At 59.6% G+C, this 13,110-nt stretch overlaps 1 protein-coding gene across 5 annotated transcripts in view; it reads right to left on the bottom strand.

Moving 5' to 3' along the window:
• Positions 1 to 220: 220 nt before the first annotated feature.
• Positions 221 to 13,110, bottom strand: part of EPHB2 (EPH receptor B2) — a 177,248-nt gene continuing 164,358 nt past the window's right edge. For 3 of the 5 annotated variants that reach the window (XM_051857961.3, XM_051857957.3, XM_051857962.3), the window contains exons 10-16: positions 8,277 to 8,474; positions 7,455 to 7,702; positions 6,346 to 6,561; positions 5,162 to 5,311; positions 3,991 to 4,184; positions 2,570 to 2,725; positions 221 to 2,095 (exon numbers count right to left, since the gene is read on the bottom strand). In XM_051857961.3, the coding sequence (XP_051713921.1) occupies positions 1,987 to 2,095; positions 2,570 to 2,725; positions 3,991 to 4,184; positions 5,162 to 5,311; positions 6,346 to 6,561; positions 7,455 to 7,702; positions 8,277 to 8,474 (1,271 nt within the window). In that variant the 3' untranslated portion in view covers positions 221 to 1,986. The remainder of the gene's footprint in view (positions 2,096 to 2,569; positions 2,726 to 3,990; positions 4,185 to 5,161; positions 5,312 to 6,345; positions 6,562 to 7,454; positions 7,703 to 8,276; positions 8,475 to 13,110) is intronic. The other 2 variants (XM_051857960.3, XM_051857959.3) reach the window with 1 other exon arrangement.

The following is a 13,110-nucleotide window of genomic DNA, read 5'->3' on the forward strand; positions in this document are numbered from 1 at the left end:
TCCCAGGGCATCGAACGCCGAGCCACTTCCAACGGGAGTGCTGCTTTTGTTGCCTGTGCTTTTGATGGGTCGGAGCCAGAAAGGCCACATGGAGCTCTGCTGTCCTGCACGTGTCTGCCCAGCCCTGCGACTCCTAGGATCCTGGAAGGGCATCAGGAGCCACTTGGCATGCCCCAGGGGTGCCAGGCTCTCTCTTGGAACACACAGAGGACAGGGGCCGTTTTATAACTAAAGCGTTTATTTCCATTCAGCTCACTAACCGATTGTTCCGCTCAGGTGCCTGCCTCGGCTCACGGGACAGAGCCTGTGGCCAGACCCCTCGGCTGATGGCTTCCCACAGCCAAGACCTCCAGGTCCAGGCAAAGGCCTGGAGGCAGGAAGGAGGTGGGAGAGAAATCACAAAGGTTCCCCCCAGGGAAGGGAAAGGGCCTGCCTGCCCGGGGCCTCTGGGGCGCCCTCTGCCGGGATGGGCTATCACAGTGAATGAGCCGGGTCCTGGCCTCCGATGCAGCCCGGGTTAGAGTCCCAGAGGCACAACTGGGTTTTGGCCGACTCCGGGCACCCAGGAACCTCGAAGGGGCCTTTGTGCCTGGGAAGTACTGGGTAGGCTGGAGAGGGCGGGGGTAGGGAAGTGGGCAAGGACTTGCAGCCTCACAGCCCACTTCCGGCTCAATCTGTTGCTTTCAAAAACAGTCCTGGGGGGGGGGTGGTGGAGTGTGGGGTGGGATGGATGCTCCTCCACCTTGGTGCCTCCCCCTCCCCATTGAATCGCGGGAGTCTCTGGATGGCCAGATGGCCCCGTGGCGGTTGGCTTTGGTGAGGCCTGGCAGCAGGTGGGAGGTGGGAAGGATGTTGATGAAAACCGTATAAAAAATCCAGAAATGTGCATATAAAATCTCGCCCTTGGTAGATCGCCTAAGTCAGTATGCAGAAAGCACCTTCTTACTGGAGAAGGATCGGTAAGTCCTCAAAAGGTAGCAAACGTCAAAGTGTCACTTCATTGTCATTAAAAAAAAACACCCCACAAACCCCCCAACCAAAACCACCCGTGACCAAAATTCCCCACCCCCACCCCCCACGGAGTCCACGCGGTGCTGTCAACAAACCCAGTCGCAGGATCCACCCTCCTTGGTGGCAGTCGTAGCTGACGGCAGTGACCGCAGCAGCAGGCCTCGGCTGGGGGCTGGTGGCAGCGGCGGCGACGGCGGCGCCACCGGGTTGTGCACGGGGTCTGGCCGTGGAGCTGCAGACCTGGGGTGGAGGGCGTCTTCAGCAAAGCTGCCCTTCCCCCTCTGTGCCCGGGGCTCTCCCCGACCCCGGGGAGGACCAAAGCCCCCTGTTTCAGCCCCAGGAACCAGCAGGAGACACAGTCTCTCATTGGAGTTTTTAGAATATTCTCCAAAGACAGAAAAAGTCTCTGATTGCTCAGTGGCAGCAGGAATGGATTTTTCCAGAGCAGGCCCGGGGCGGCTGCCTGTCCGCCTGCCCCCGGGGACCTGGTGCTTGGCTGTGTCGTGAGCAGCCCCAGGACACGAGAGGCGGTGACCCCGGCTCGCCGGTTCACATCTGATTCCTGAAAGTGTCCTCGGCTCTGACCAGGTCACTTTCCCAGAGGGAGACGGAGAGAAACTGCTGGTCTCCGGCTGGACAGACTGCGTGCACCCCCCAAGCCCTTGTACGCTTTCTCCAAGAACGGTCATCGCTTTCCTGATGAGAATCCGCTTTAAAAAATAGTCCTTGCGTGTCCCGCCCCTCCAGGACCTATTTCCTTTTAATTTTTTTTTTCCGATTCCCTTATTTCCATCGTCCGAGTCGCGCGTGTTCTCGGGGACGTCTCGTGGCTGCAGCGCTGCTTGGTCCTTCCCGTTGCCGGCGGCCTCCTGGCAGGTGGCGGACCCTGCAGTGGACGGAGCGCCAGGGGGGCCGGCGGCGTGTGGGGTGGAGGGGGCGGGGCCTGGAGGAACAGGTGCGCCGAGGTGGTGACCGTCAGACCTCCACAGACTGAATTTGGTTCATCTGGGCCCGCATCACCTGGATGCTGTTGAGGATTTTTTTCTGGTGGCCAGCAAGCGTGACCCCCACCCGGAGAATGTCCCTTTGGGAGAGAAGCATGTGTGTTAGGGAGGGGTGGGGGGTGGTGGCGAGGGCTGGGCACCCCATGAGCTGCCTGGGGTGTTGGGATGGGAGAGCTGGTTAGGGTGGCCAGCGCTGCAGCGGCTGTGGCATTGGAAGAGCCCTGGACTGAGAGGCCGCCTGGGGGCCCCTCTGCCCTCTTCCCCGGGGACGGGAGGGGAGCTTGCATTCACCAAGCACCACTTCCTGCCATCTCTTTCAGCTCCCGGCTCACCCCCAGTTTATAGATGAGAAAACAGAGGCCGGGGGAGGTGCTGGGATTTGCCCAAGGTCACACGGCCAGGGGGCGTGACTCCAGAGTTGCCATGTCACCCCTTGGTCCCCGTGTGCCGGCTGGGACATGGCCTGTTCCTCACCCTCTGGGGGCCCCCTGCTTGGCTGGCGGGGCGGGTGGGAGCGGGCGCTGACGGCGCGAGTGGAGGTATTGGGCACTTACTCCATCATCATCTGCGACACGACATCGAAGGAGGTGAAGCCGGCGTTGGCGAAGCTCTCCTTGTACTGCCCCATCTTGATGGCCTCCAGCCACTCGTCCACCGTGTTAAAGCTGCTGTAGTCGGGGACCGTGCGGTCCAGCAGCGGCAGGTTGATCCTGGGGTGACAGGGATGGTCAGGGCCCATGCCCGCAGAGGAGCGGACACACCTGCGGGCGGCCGACGTATGCGCACGTGTGTATCCACTTGCACCAACGGAGCTGGCGTGTTTGTGTTTCTTTTGTGTGCGGATGTGCGTTCGAACTTGTGTCAGTGTGTACATGGTGTGTGGGTGTGCAGGACTCGAAGCTGGGGCAGCCTGCTGGCCCTGCTGGGTCGATGGACCTCAGGAGCGAGAGGGGGCGCTGCTTCTCTGTGGCTCTAACTTCCGGGAGGTGGAATTCCAGTGGTCACTTCCTGCTCCTGCCCCAGGGCCACGCTCAATGCTGTTCCACTGGGGTTTGTGCTACAGGAGGCTGCATCCCCAGATAAACTGGTGATACTAAGGCAATGACTTCCTGCCTGGCAAGGAGTGAAATTGACTCTCTGGAGGTCAAGGTAGCCTTATCCACTGAGTCAGGAGGGGCTGAGACAAGGGTGTGGCAGGTGTGAAGATTTCTTGGCCCCCAGAGCTCAGGTGGGGGAAGGACTTTGGCCCAAGGAGTCTGGCACAGACAGCCCTGGATCCTGGGGACACACAGCTGGCTATGCCTTGGGGACCTGGGGGACTGTGCAGCCAAAGAGTAGGAGGGGGTAGGGCCAGCGGTGGGGCCCGTGGCAGCCGCCCAGGGTGGGCAGTGCTGAGTGGCGGCCTGGTGCAGCGTGCCCCAGGGCCCGGGGAGAAGGGAAGCTCCAGTGAGCCTGTGAGACCCCCCTCCCTGGACAGAGCCCAAGCTTGGGACACTGACCCGAGTGTGGGGACGCGTGTGTATGGTGACTGTGGACTTCTGAGCGGGCCGTGGGAGCAGGTGCCTGTGGCTGTGAGGAGTGTGGCATCGCGGAGTGCAAGGAAGCAGGGGTGTTTGGGCCTGAGTGTGCGTCCACTGCATCTGTCCGAGCATACATGCACGTGTGCGCGCGTGTGCACGGCTGTGTCAGTGAGTGTGCAAATGGAAGCTAGAGGAGTCCAGGACGCGCGTGAGGGGAGTGATGAGCCCCCAGCTAAGACTCCGAACCCTTTGTTAGTTTTCTTAGCTGCTGACCCTGCTTTACAAGGGATTCCCCTGCCACCCACAGTGCACGGGCATTCTCCTCTGACAGCAGTGTGCTGCACCCGCCTGCACCCCCAAGCCCCGCTGGTCCTAGCCTTCCCCCCGCTGGTCCTAGCCTTCCCCTTCCTGAGCGGCAGTGGGGGGCACCTGCCAGGAGCGGGATGCAGCCGTACCCGGAGGAGAGGGGTGCCATGGCTTTGAGGCTGTTGGGGTTGCGGATCATCTTGTCCAGCGTGTTGACGATCTGGCCGAACTTGGGCCGGTGGTTACGGTCCTTCTGCCAGCAGTCCAGCATGAGCTGGTGCAGGGCGCTCGGGCAGTCCATGGGCGGCGGCAGCCGGTAGTCCTGCTCGATGGCATTGATCACCTGGGGACAACACAGGGGCCGGGTGCATCTGAGGAGGCTTGAGCTCGTGTTGCCATGGCAACCACCTCCCCCTCCTAGAGGGGGCCCCAGAGTTGGGTCTGATCCCGTGAGCTGGCATCTGGGTGCTCCGCCCATCTTGGGGAATCCAGTGCTCTGACCGTAACCTCTGCCCAGGGCCCCAGGCTGGCCCTCCTGTGCCCGCCCCACAGCTGTACCCTCCTTCCCCTGTGTGAGCCCTGACCTGGCTTTGGTGGCCCTGAGGACCCCTACTCTGGCCTCTGCGTGACCCCAGGGTGGCCATGTTCTCCATGTCAGTGCCATTGACGGGTCCCCTGTTGGGCCCCACGGCACAGCTCAGGCCCCATGGTGGGTCTGTCCCGTCCCTCCTGGCCGGGCTGCCCTGCACAGCTCCACGGTGGCTCCCGGCTAGGAGGCGTCTTCAGGTCTTCCCGTCTGCACGTTTGCCAATGAAACCCTTTGGGCTGACTTTCAAATGGCTTTGACTCCTGCCTCCCTCTCTGCCCAGCTCCCCAGCACCCTCCCTCGCAGTCCACCTCTGGGCCTGGCACAGGCTGCTCTCCCCACCCGGGAGCCCCCACTTCCCAAGCTTGTCCACCATGCGGGTCCCACCTGTTGCGTGAGGACTTCCCGGTTGCTCCTGCCCATGCTGCCCCAACTTCTGTGCTCTCAGAACCCAACCCTGCCCCCTCCAAGTGAGCACCTGGCCACTTCTGACTCTGAACAATCTCGGTGAACCATACCTGGGCTGGCCACAGGTGCACACGTCCTGAAGGCCTTACCCCCACCCCTGCAGGGCTCAGGTCCTGCTGGGAGCTGCACTGGCTACCAGGCCTGCGGTCTCAAGGGTCCTAACTCCCATGCCCCAGGACAACAGGACAAGGCCTGGAGGTCCCCCCCCCACCACCACCAAAATCTGGCTGGCTGGAAAGGCTCCGCCCACCCCCTCGGAGACTTACGTCCTGATTGGTCATGTCCCAGTAGGGCCGCTCCCCATAGGACATCACCTCCCACATGACGATACCGTAGCTCCACACGTCGCTGGCTGAGGTGAACTTCCGGTATTGGATGGCTTCCGGGGCCGTCCAGCGGATCGGGATCTTCCCACCCTGGGGGACAGGACAAATGGCTGACAGGTGGGAAGCTGACCTGCGCGGCCGCCTCTCTCAGCACTCCCCCGTCCTGTGCCCTGTGCTGTGCCAATCTCAGGAAGCAGCTCCTGGTTCCTCAAACTCTCCCTGCGCTTCTGACCACTGGACATCTGCACACACTGCCCTGTCCCACTCTGCCACCCAGACACCTCCTTCTCATCCACACATCCCCTGGAAGCCCTTCCCTCGTGTCCAAAGATCTGTTCTCTTCCTGCCAGTTCTCTGTGAGGGGCACAGAACTCGCCACACTTGCCCGCTGGCCTGGCTCCTTGAGGGCAGGGCCTGCGTCTTTTCAGCTAAAAACCCTTCATGGGACCGGCATTGTGGCACAGTAGGTTAGGCTGCCCCTGCATCCCACATGGGCACTGGTTCAAGTCCTGGCTGCTCCGCTTCTGATCCAGCTCCCTGCTAATGCACCTGGGAAAGCAGCGGAAGATGGTCCAAGTGGGAGACCTGGACGGAGTTCCAGGCTCCTGCTTCAGCCTGGTCCAGTCCCAGCCTTTGTGGCCATTTGGGGAGTGAACCAGCAGATGGAAGATTTCTCTCTCTCTCCCTCTCTCTCTGCCTTTCAAATAAACAAGTACATCCTTAAAAAATAAAACGAAAAGCCTTTAGCAACCCTAGCTGCTCCCAGGAGTGAGTCCCAAGCTTGGGCACTCAAGGGCATCTCCTCATTGCTGCTCGCTGCCTCTCCCACTGCGTTCCAGTCACACAGGCTGGCCGTGAACTCCCGGCACCTACAAACTTCTGCTGGCGCATCAGCTCTCAGCTCAGCTGCCGCCCCTCTGCCTGGCCTTCACTTGCCTCCCAACACCGCTCTGCCTCCCTGTGCCGCCCCACCAGGCCGAGAGCTGCAGGAGGGCAGGGGGTGATGGTTGATGGGGTCTACACGGGGTCAGGGCCAGGTGTTTGGCATGAGCAGGTGCGGGCAGGGCTGGCTGTGGATGCACTCTTGTCCAGCAGGGGGCGCGTGTTCCCGATCTCCATCTTACCAGGGCGCTGGTATAGGTGGGGTCCGACGTGTCGTCCTCCAGGAAGCGGGAGAGGCCGAAGTCAGAGACCTTGCACACCAGGTTGCTGTTGACCAGGATGTTGCGGGCGGCCAGGTCGCGGTGCACGTAGTTCATGTCGGCCAGGTACTTCATGCCGGCCGCGATGCCCCGCAGCATGCCCACCAGCTGGATGACCGTGAACTGCCCGTCGTTTTGCTTTGGGAGGAGTGGGGGAGACACGGGTCAAGAGCAGAGCAGGTGTAGGAGCCCCGGAGAGCCGGAGCTGGCCCCTGCCGCCCAGACTCTGGGTTCCCTGGGGGAGGACTCAGATGCCCGCCGACCTTGGCAAGGCCAACTTGGGAGTGGTGGAGAGGACACGGGCTTCAGCTTGATTCTGGCCTGCCCCTTCCTGGTTGTGCAACCTGGGACGTGTGACAGAACCTCTCTGAGTTCTGATTTCTCATCTGTGTGTCTGATGGTGATAAACCATAACCACTTCCCAGGGCTGCTCCGGGCTAAACAACAAGGGGCCTGGCACAGAGTGGGTGCTTCCCAGATGTCTGTGGCGTGGCAGTCAGTCCACTGCTCTTCGGCTAACTGGTAACTGTGGTCCCCTGGGAGGGGCGAGGGACCTGGAAGTTCCCTCTGTTGGTCTTGTGCTCAGGACTCTTTCCCCCGCCTAGATAGTTCTGGAAAAATGTATGGGGGCTCCAAGATCTGGTGAAAACTCTGGGGGAGGGGCCGGACACCTGGTTCTCGTCCAGGCTCTCACCTTGACCCCCTGGGTGGCACTGAGCCATCTCTGCCCCTCCCTGAGCCCGTTTCTCCTGTGCATCAAGACGAGGATGGCTGAGAGTGTGCACAAGAACAGGCGGCCAGCAGTGAGCCAACTCTGTAATCGGCTGGGCGTGGCTTCCGGGGGATGTGGAGATTGCTTCTGGGTTTAGTGGGAGACAGTGCTGGGATTGACTAGCAATGCCTGCCATGGTAAGGGAATGGAAAGCGCGAGCCTACAAGCTGTTCCGGACCTAGGGCTCTCCCAGGACCCCTGCAGGCTCTGACCATCTGCAGCTGTGCCGCGGGGCCTTGGCGCTCCCTGCTTCCCCTACCCGGAGGAAGGAGTCCAGCGAGCCGTTCTCCATGAACTCAGTGATGATCATCACGGGTGTGCTCTTGGTGACGACGCCCTCCAGGTGGATGACGTTGGGGTGGTCAAACTGGCCCATGATGGAGGCCTCGCTCAGGAAGTCCCGGCGCTGCTTCTCTGTGTAGCCGGACTTGAGCGTCTTGATGGCCACAAAGATCTCTCTCTTGCCTGGCAGCTTCAGGTGGCCACTGCAGACCTCGCCAAATTCCCCTGGGACAGACACAGCGAGAGGTGGGAGGCCACTGGCCAGGTGGAAGGGCCACTTCCCTGTTTCCTGTCACCTCTTCCCCTGCGGCCTGCGGGTGCACTTCCTCTTTGCAGGTCCACTGGCCCTCTCAGACACAGAACCCCCATGACAACACAGGGGCCCGGAAAAGTCCCCGCCCCCAAGAAGAGCAGATTCCTCAAGGGTGGTGCCCTGGTCTCTGACTGGGCACTCGGGGAGGTGCAGGGGAGCCTGGGCTGGGGGGGCACAGGGACTTGGGATGACCAGTGGGACAGAGGACAAAGCATTGCGCAAAGTCCAAGAACTGGATTCCAGTCCAGTTCAACCTCTGACCTGCTGTACAAGCGCCTCCCCACCCCCATGCCTCAGTTTCCCCCTTCTTCCATCGGTGAGGTTGTTCTACCAGATGACCTCTGAGGGGCCTTATTCCTCGGGCATTCTGAACCCCACCAGTCTCAGAGGGTGCTCTGTGGCCCTTGCCCCCATCGGACCCTCTGCCCCAGGAACACCCTGGCCTGGTCTCTCCATCCCTGGCTGCGGCCTGCAGGTGCCACCTACCTGCTCCGATCACCTGCTCAATTTTGACACAGGAGATGTCGATTTCCTTGGCGAATTCCCGCACTGCCTCGTTGGGGTCCTCATAAGTGAAAGGGTCGATGTAGATCTTCATGCCTGGGGTCACTGGGGGACAAGACCAGGCTCGGTCACATGGGCTGACCCATCCTGAGTCACATGGGAAGGCAGAAGCCCGCCCCTCTGTGGGGAGAAGGACACTTCCGTGTGGCCCCTGGAAGAACTGGGCGACCCCCTCTCTGGGCCTCACTGGCAGATGGGCACTGAGTAGCAGGTGAGAGGAACAGAGACCAGAAAGGAGGCGCTGGCTCTTGTTCCAACTCTGACTGACTGGGAGTGACTTTCTGGGGCAGCTCAGTGTGTCAGGATCGGCTAGCAATGCCTGTTGTGGGTGTGGGCATTAGAAGAATAAAAGGATGCAGAGGTTGGTGCCCTCCTGATGGAGAATCAGGGGTGCAAAGTAGAGGAAGAGGGGATCAAAGGGAAGAACCAGAACTACAATACAGAAAAGGGATGGGCATTTGGTGCAGCGGACACCAGCCTCCCATATGGGAGAGCCTGGCCCTGAGTCCAGCCTCCGTTTCTGAACCAGTTTCCTGCTAATGTGCACCTGGGAGGCAGCAGGTGAAGGCTCAAGTGCTTGGGTCCCTGCCACCCACGGGGGAGACCTGGATTGAGTTCCAGGCTCTTGGCTTTAGCCTGGTCGGCCTCTGGCTGTTGTTGGCATTTGGGGAATGAACCAGTGGACAGATCTCTGTGGCTTTTAAACAAAAATTTTAAAAGTACGGAAAGAACAAGCAATAGACAGTTGTGGTGGGGGTCCGGCCAAGGACAACTCCATCCTGCCTCTCACACAGGAGCCCCTCCAGGCTGTCCAGGCTGCTGAGGCAGCCCTCCCAGGGCCTGAGCACCCACAGTTCCTGGGACCACCCCCTGTGTCCATTAGTCAAGTCTAAACCTTCCTGGACCCCTGGTGCCCTGGAGATCAGCAGGAGGCTGGGCATGGGGCATACTGATTTGATTCTGGATCCCATGTAGATTTTTGGTTTTTTGGTGCCAAGACACAAGGAGGTAACCAGGACATCAAAGACCCAGTTCTGGCCCATCACCGGGCAGGAGGCTCTGCAGGAAGGGACACAGGATCCTCCCACATCCCCTTCCCAGGGAACTGATCCTCTACGCCCACCCCTTCCGGCTCCTGCCAGCCCAGAGGCCTTCCTCTGGCTCCTCGGCTATTGCTCACCTCTCCCACTGCTCTGAGAGCTGTCACTTTGGAGGGAGCAGCCCCAGGAGCTGGGAGCTGGCATTGCTGGGTCCCTGCAAGACACTGCAGATCGGTGATGTGAGGCCATCAACCCTGCTCAGCTGTGTGACCTTGGACCTGTTAGCCGACCATACTCAGCCTCCATTTTAGACATTCCAGGAATGTAGGAGCTGGAGCTTCTAACTGGCCCACTGCTTGTTTTGTAAATAAAGTTTTATTGGAACCTGGCTCTGTTCATTCCGTTGCCTGTGGCTACCTCCATGCTGTAACAGCAGAGCTGCTGCTAGAGCAGAGGCGTCCGCCCCACAAAGCCCTCACAGGAAAGACTGCGGGGTGGGCAGGTGGCACAGTGGTGAGGCTGCCGCTGGGGACTCCCGCACCCCACAGGGAAGTGCCTGGGCGCAGTCCACCTCCGCTTCTGATCCAGCTCCCTGCTCACGCGCACCCGGGAGGCAGCAGGTGAGGGCTCAAGTACTCGGGTCCCTGCCACCCACGTGGGGGACCTGGATTGAATTCCAGGCTCCTGGTTTTGGCTCGGCCAAGCTCCAGATGTTGCCCAGACATCTGGAAAATGAACCACGGGGTGAGAGACCTCTCACTGTCTCTCTCAGCAGTAACAAAACCACCGCCTGTGTTTAGAAGAATGTGTCTAAGTCATCTGATATTAGGACTCAAAATTATCCCACAGACTGTCTGGTTGAGCAGCGGCTAAGACGCCGCTTGGGATGCCCACGTCCCAGATCAGAGCGCCTGGTTCAAGTCCTGGCTCCGCTTCTGATCCAGCTTTGGGAGCAGGCATCGGATGATGGCTCAAGTGCTTGGGCTCCTGACATCCACGGGGAGACCTGGCCTGAGTTCCGGTCTCCCGGCTTCGGGCTGCTCTGGGCACTTGAGCAGTGATCCAGTGGTTGGAAGATGTCTCTCTCTGTCACTCTGCCTTTCAACTAAATAAAAATAAAATCCACCCCTGAGCTTGGGCCTCTGGATTTTTCTTGGCTACGCAAGGCACACCTGTGGGGTCCAAGCCTTGCAAGCAGCCTCCCGGAAGCCAGAGACCCAGTGAACCCCCGAGGTGGGGGGGTGCCCGGGAGCAGGGGAAGGCGCACAAAAGACACTCTGCCTCCAAGCAGCTGAGTCCAGATGACCGAGACAGACCATCCACAACAGCAGCTGTCACCCCAGCCTCTGTCTGTGCCCCACCTGTGCCAGGTCCCCTAAACGCAGCCGCATCTCATGGCTTCCTTCCAGTAATTCTCGGAGAAAAGGATCACTATCCCCATTTCACACACAGGGAAGCTGCAGCTCAGAGAGGTTAAGATACCTGGCCAGAGCCACACAGCCAGCAAATGGCACAGCCAGGACCGGAACCCAGGGCCAGCCCTCTTGGCTCCAGGGCGCGTTGCCTCCTGGGTGGTGCACAACCAGGATCTGGCCATGGCGCCTTCTTCTGGGGGTCCAGCCATGACTCCCTCTTTCCCCAAGTGCTGAGCTGGGCAAGCCGCTCCCTGGAGATGCTCCTGTGTTTTGCTCAGACCCAGTGCATGGTCTGTGGTTCTTGGCAACTGGATTTGTCCTCTTTCTTTTGAAAAAAAAAAAAAAAAAAGATTTATTTCTTTATTTGCAAGGTAGAGGGTTGGGAGGAGAGATCTTCCATCAACTGGTTCACACCCTAATGCCCACAATAGTCAGGGCTGGGCTAGGCCAAAGCCAGGAGCCCAAAACTCCATCCCAGTCTCCCCAGTGTGGTAGGGGCCCAAGCATTGAGCCATCCTCTGCTGTTCTGCCAGACACATTAGCAGGGAGCTGGATTGGAAGTGGAGCAGCTGGGACTTGAGTCAGCACCCATAGGCGATACTAGCGTCACAGGCAGTGGCTTCACCTACTGCACCCCAATGAGGTCCCTGCCCTCTGTTAACAGAACTGGGGAAGGCCCCTCTGGTGGCCAGCTAGGAAGGGAGGGCAGGAGGGGGTGGGTTCAGGGAGCCCTGGGCAAGCACAGCGGGAGCTCAAAGCCAACTTGGGGGGGGCAGCGCTGTGGCATCGTGGGTAGGGTAAAGCCGCCGCCTCCAGTGCTGGGATCCCACATGGACACCGGTTCAAGTCTTGGCTGCTCCACTTCCCATCCAGCTCTCTGCTTTGGCCTGGGAAAACAGGAGATGGCCCAACTCTTTGGACTCCTGCATCCACGTGGGAGAACTGGAAGAAGCTCCTGGCTCCTGGCTTCGGATCAGTGTAGCTTCAGCCATTGCGGCCATTTGGGGAGTGAACCAGCAGTGAAAGACCTCTCTCTTTCTCTCTCTAACTCTGCTTTTCAAATAAATAAATAAATCCTCAAAAAAAAAAAAAAAAAAAAAAAAAGAGCCAACTTGGTCACTTCCGCTGCCAGCCACTGCCAAGCCTTGGTCAGGAGCACTGGTCATCAGGGCTCCCTGGCACTCACAGGACAATGGCCAGTGCTGTACCTGGTGTGCTCAGCTCTCCCCCTCACTGCCGGCCATGGTGGGGCGCAGGGTGGCGCGGGGTGGGTGGTTTCACGCTCTCTGCCTCCACGCTCTGCTCAAGTTGTCATCTCCCCCTGCGATACCCACTCTTCTTCCACTTTTTTTTTTTAAAGATTTTTATTTATTTATTTGAGTCAGAGTTACACAGAGAGAGAAGGAGAGGCCGAGAGAGAGAGAGAGAGAGAGAGAGAGGTCTTCCATCCGCTGGTTCACTCCCCAATTGGCCACAATGGTTGGAGCTGTGCCGATCTGAAGTCAGGAGTCAGGAGCTTCCTCTGGGTCTCCCATGTGGGTGCAGGGGCCCAAGCACCTGGGCCATCTTCCCTGCTCTCCCAGGTCATAGCAGAGAGCTGGACTGGAAGTGGAGCAGCTAGGACTGCAACTGGTGCCCACATGGGATGCCGGCACTGCAGGCAGCGGCTTTACCTGCTATGCCACAGCGCCAGCCCCCCCACTTTTTTTATAAAATGTAAATTTGAGGAGCTGGCACTGTGGAGTAGCAGGTTAAGCTGCCGTCTGCAGTGCTGGCATCCCATGTGGGCATTGGTTCAAGTCCCAGCTGCTCCACTTCCGATCCAGCTCTCTGATGATGTGCCTGGGAAAACAGTAGAAGATGGCCCAAGTGTTTGGGCTCCTGTACCCACATGGGAGACCAGGAAGAAGCTCCTAGCTCCTGGCTTTGACCTGGCCCAGCTCTGGCTGTTGTGGCCATTTGGGCAGCGAACCAGCATGCCTTTCAAATAAATAAATAACTTAAAAAAAAAAGTAAAATGTAAATTGAGGAGCAGAACTGGAAACAGAGAGAGAGAGAGAGAGCACACGTTGATCAGTTCATTCCCCCAAAAGCTTGTGATAGCTGGGGCTGGACTGGGCCAAAGCCAAGGGCCAGGAACCCAGTCCCGGCGTCTCGTGTGGCGGCAGGGACCCCACCACCTGAGCGTCACCACCGCCTCCCGGGGTCTGCACTTGCAGGAAGCTGCAGCCAGGAGGAGCCAGGGCCAGGAATGCAGCCCAAGCGCTCTGCTTTGGGATGTGAGCGTCCCAGCTGATGGTT

Source organism: Oryctolagus cuniculus, chromosome 7 (assembly GCF_051225735.1).
Source record: "Oryctolagus cuniculus isolate XC-2025 breed Fujian yellow rabbit chromosome 7, ASM5122573v1, whole genome shotgun sequence".
Classification (NCBI taxonomy): domain Eukaryota; kingdom Metazoa; phylum Chordata; class Mammalia; order Lagomorpha; family Leporidae; genus Oryctolagus; species Oryctolagus cuniculus.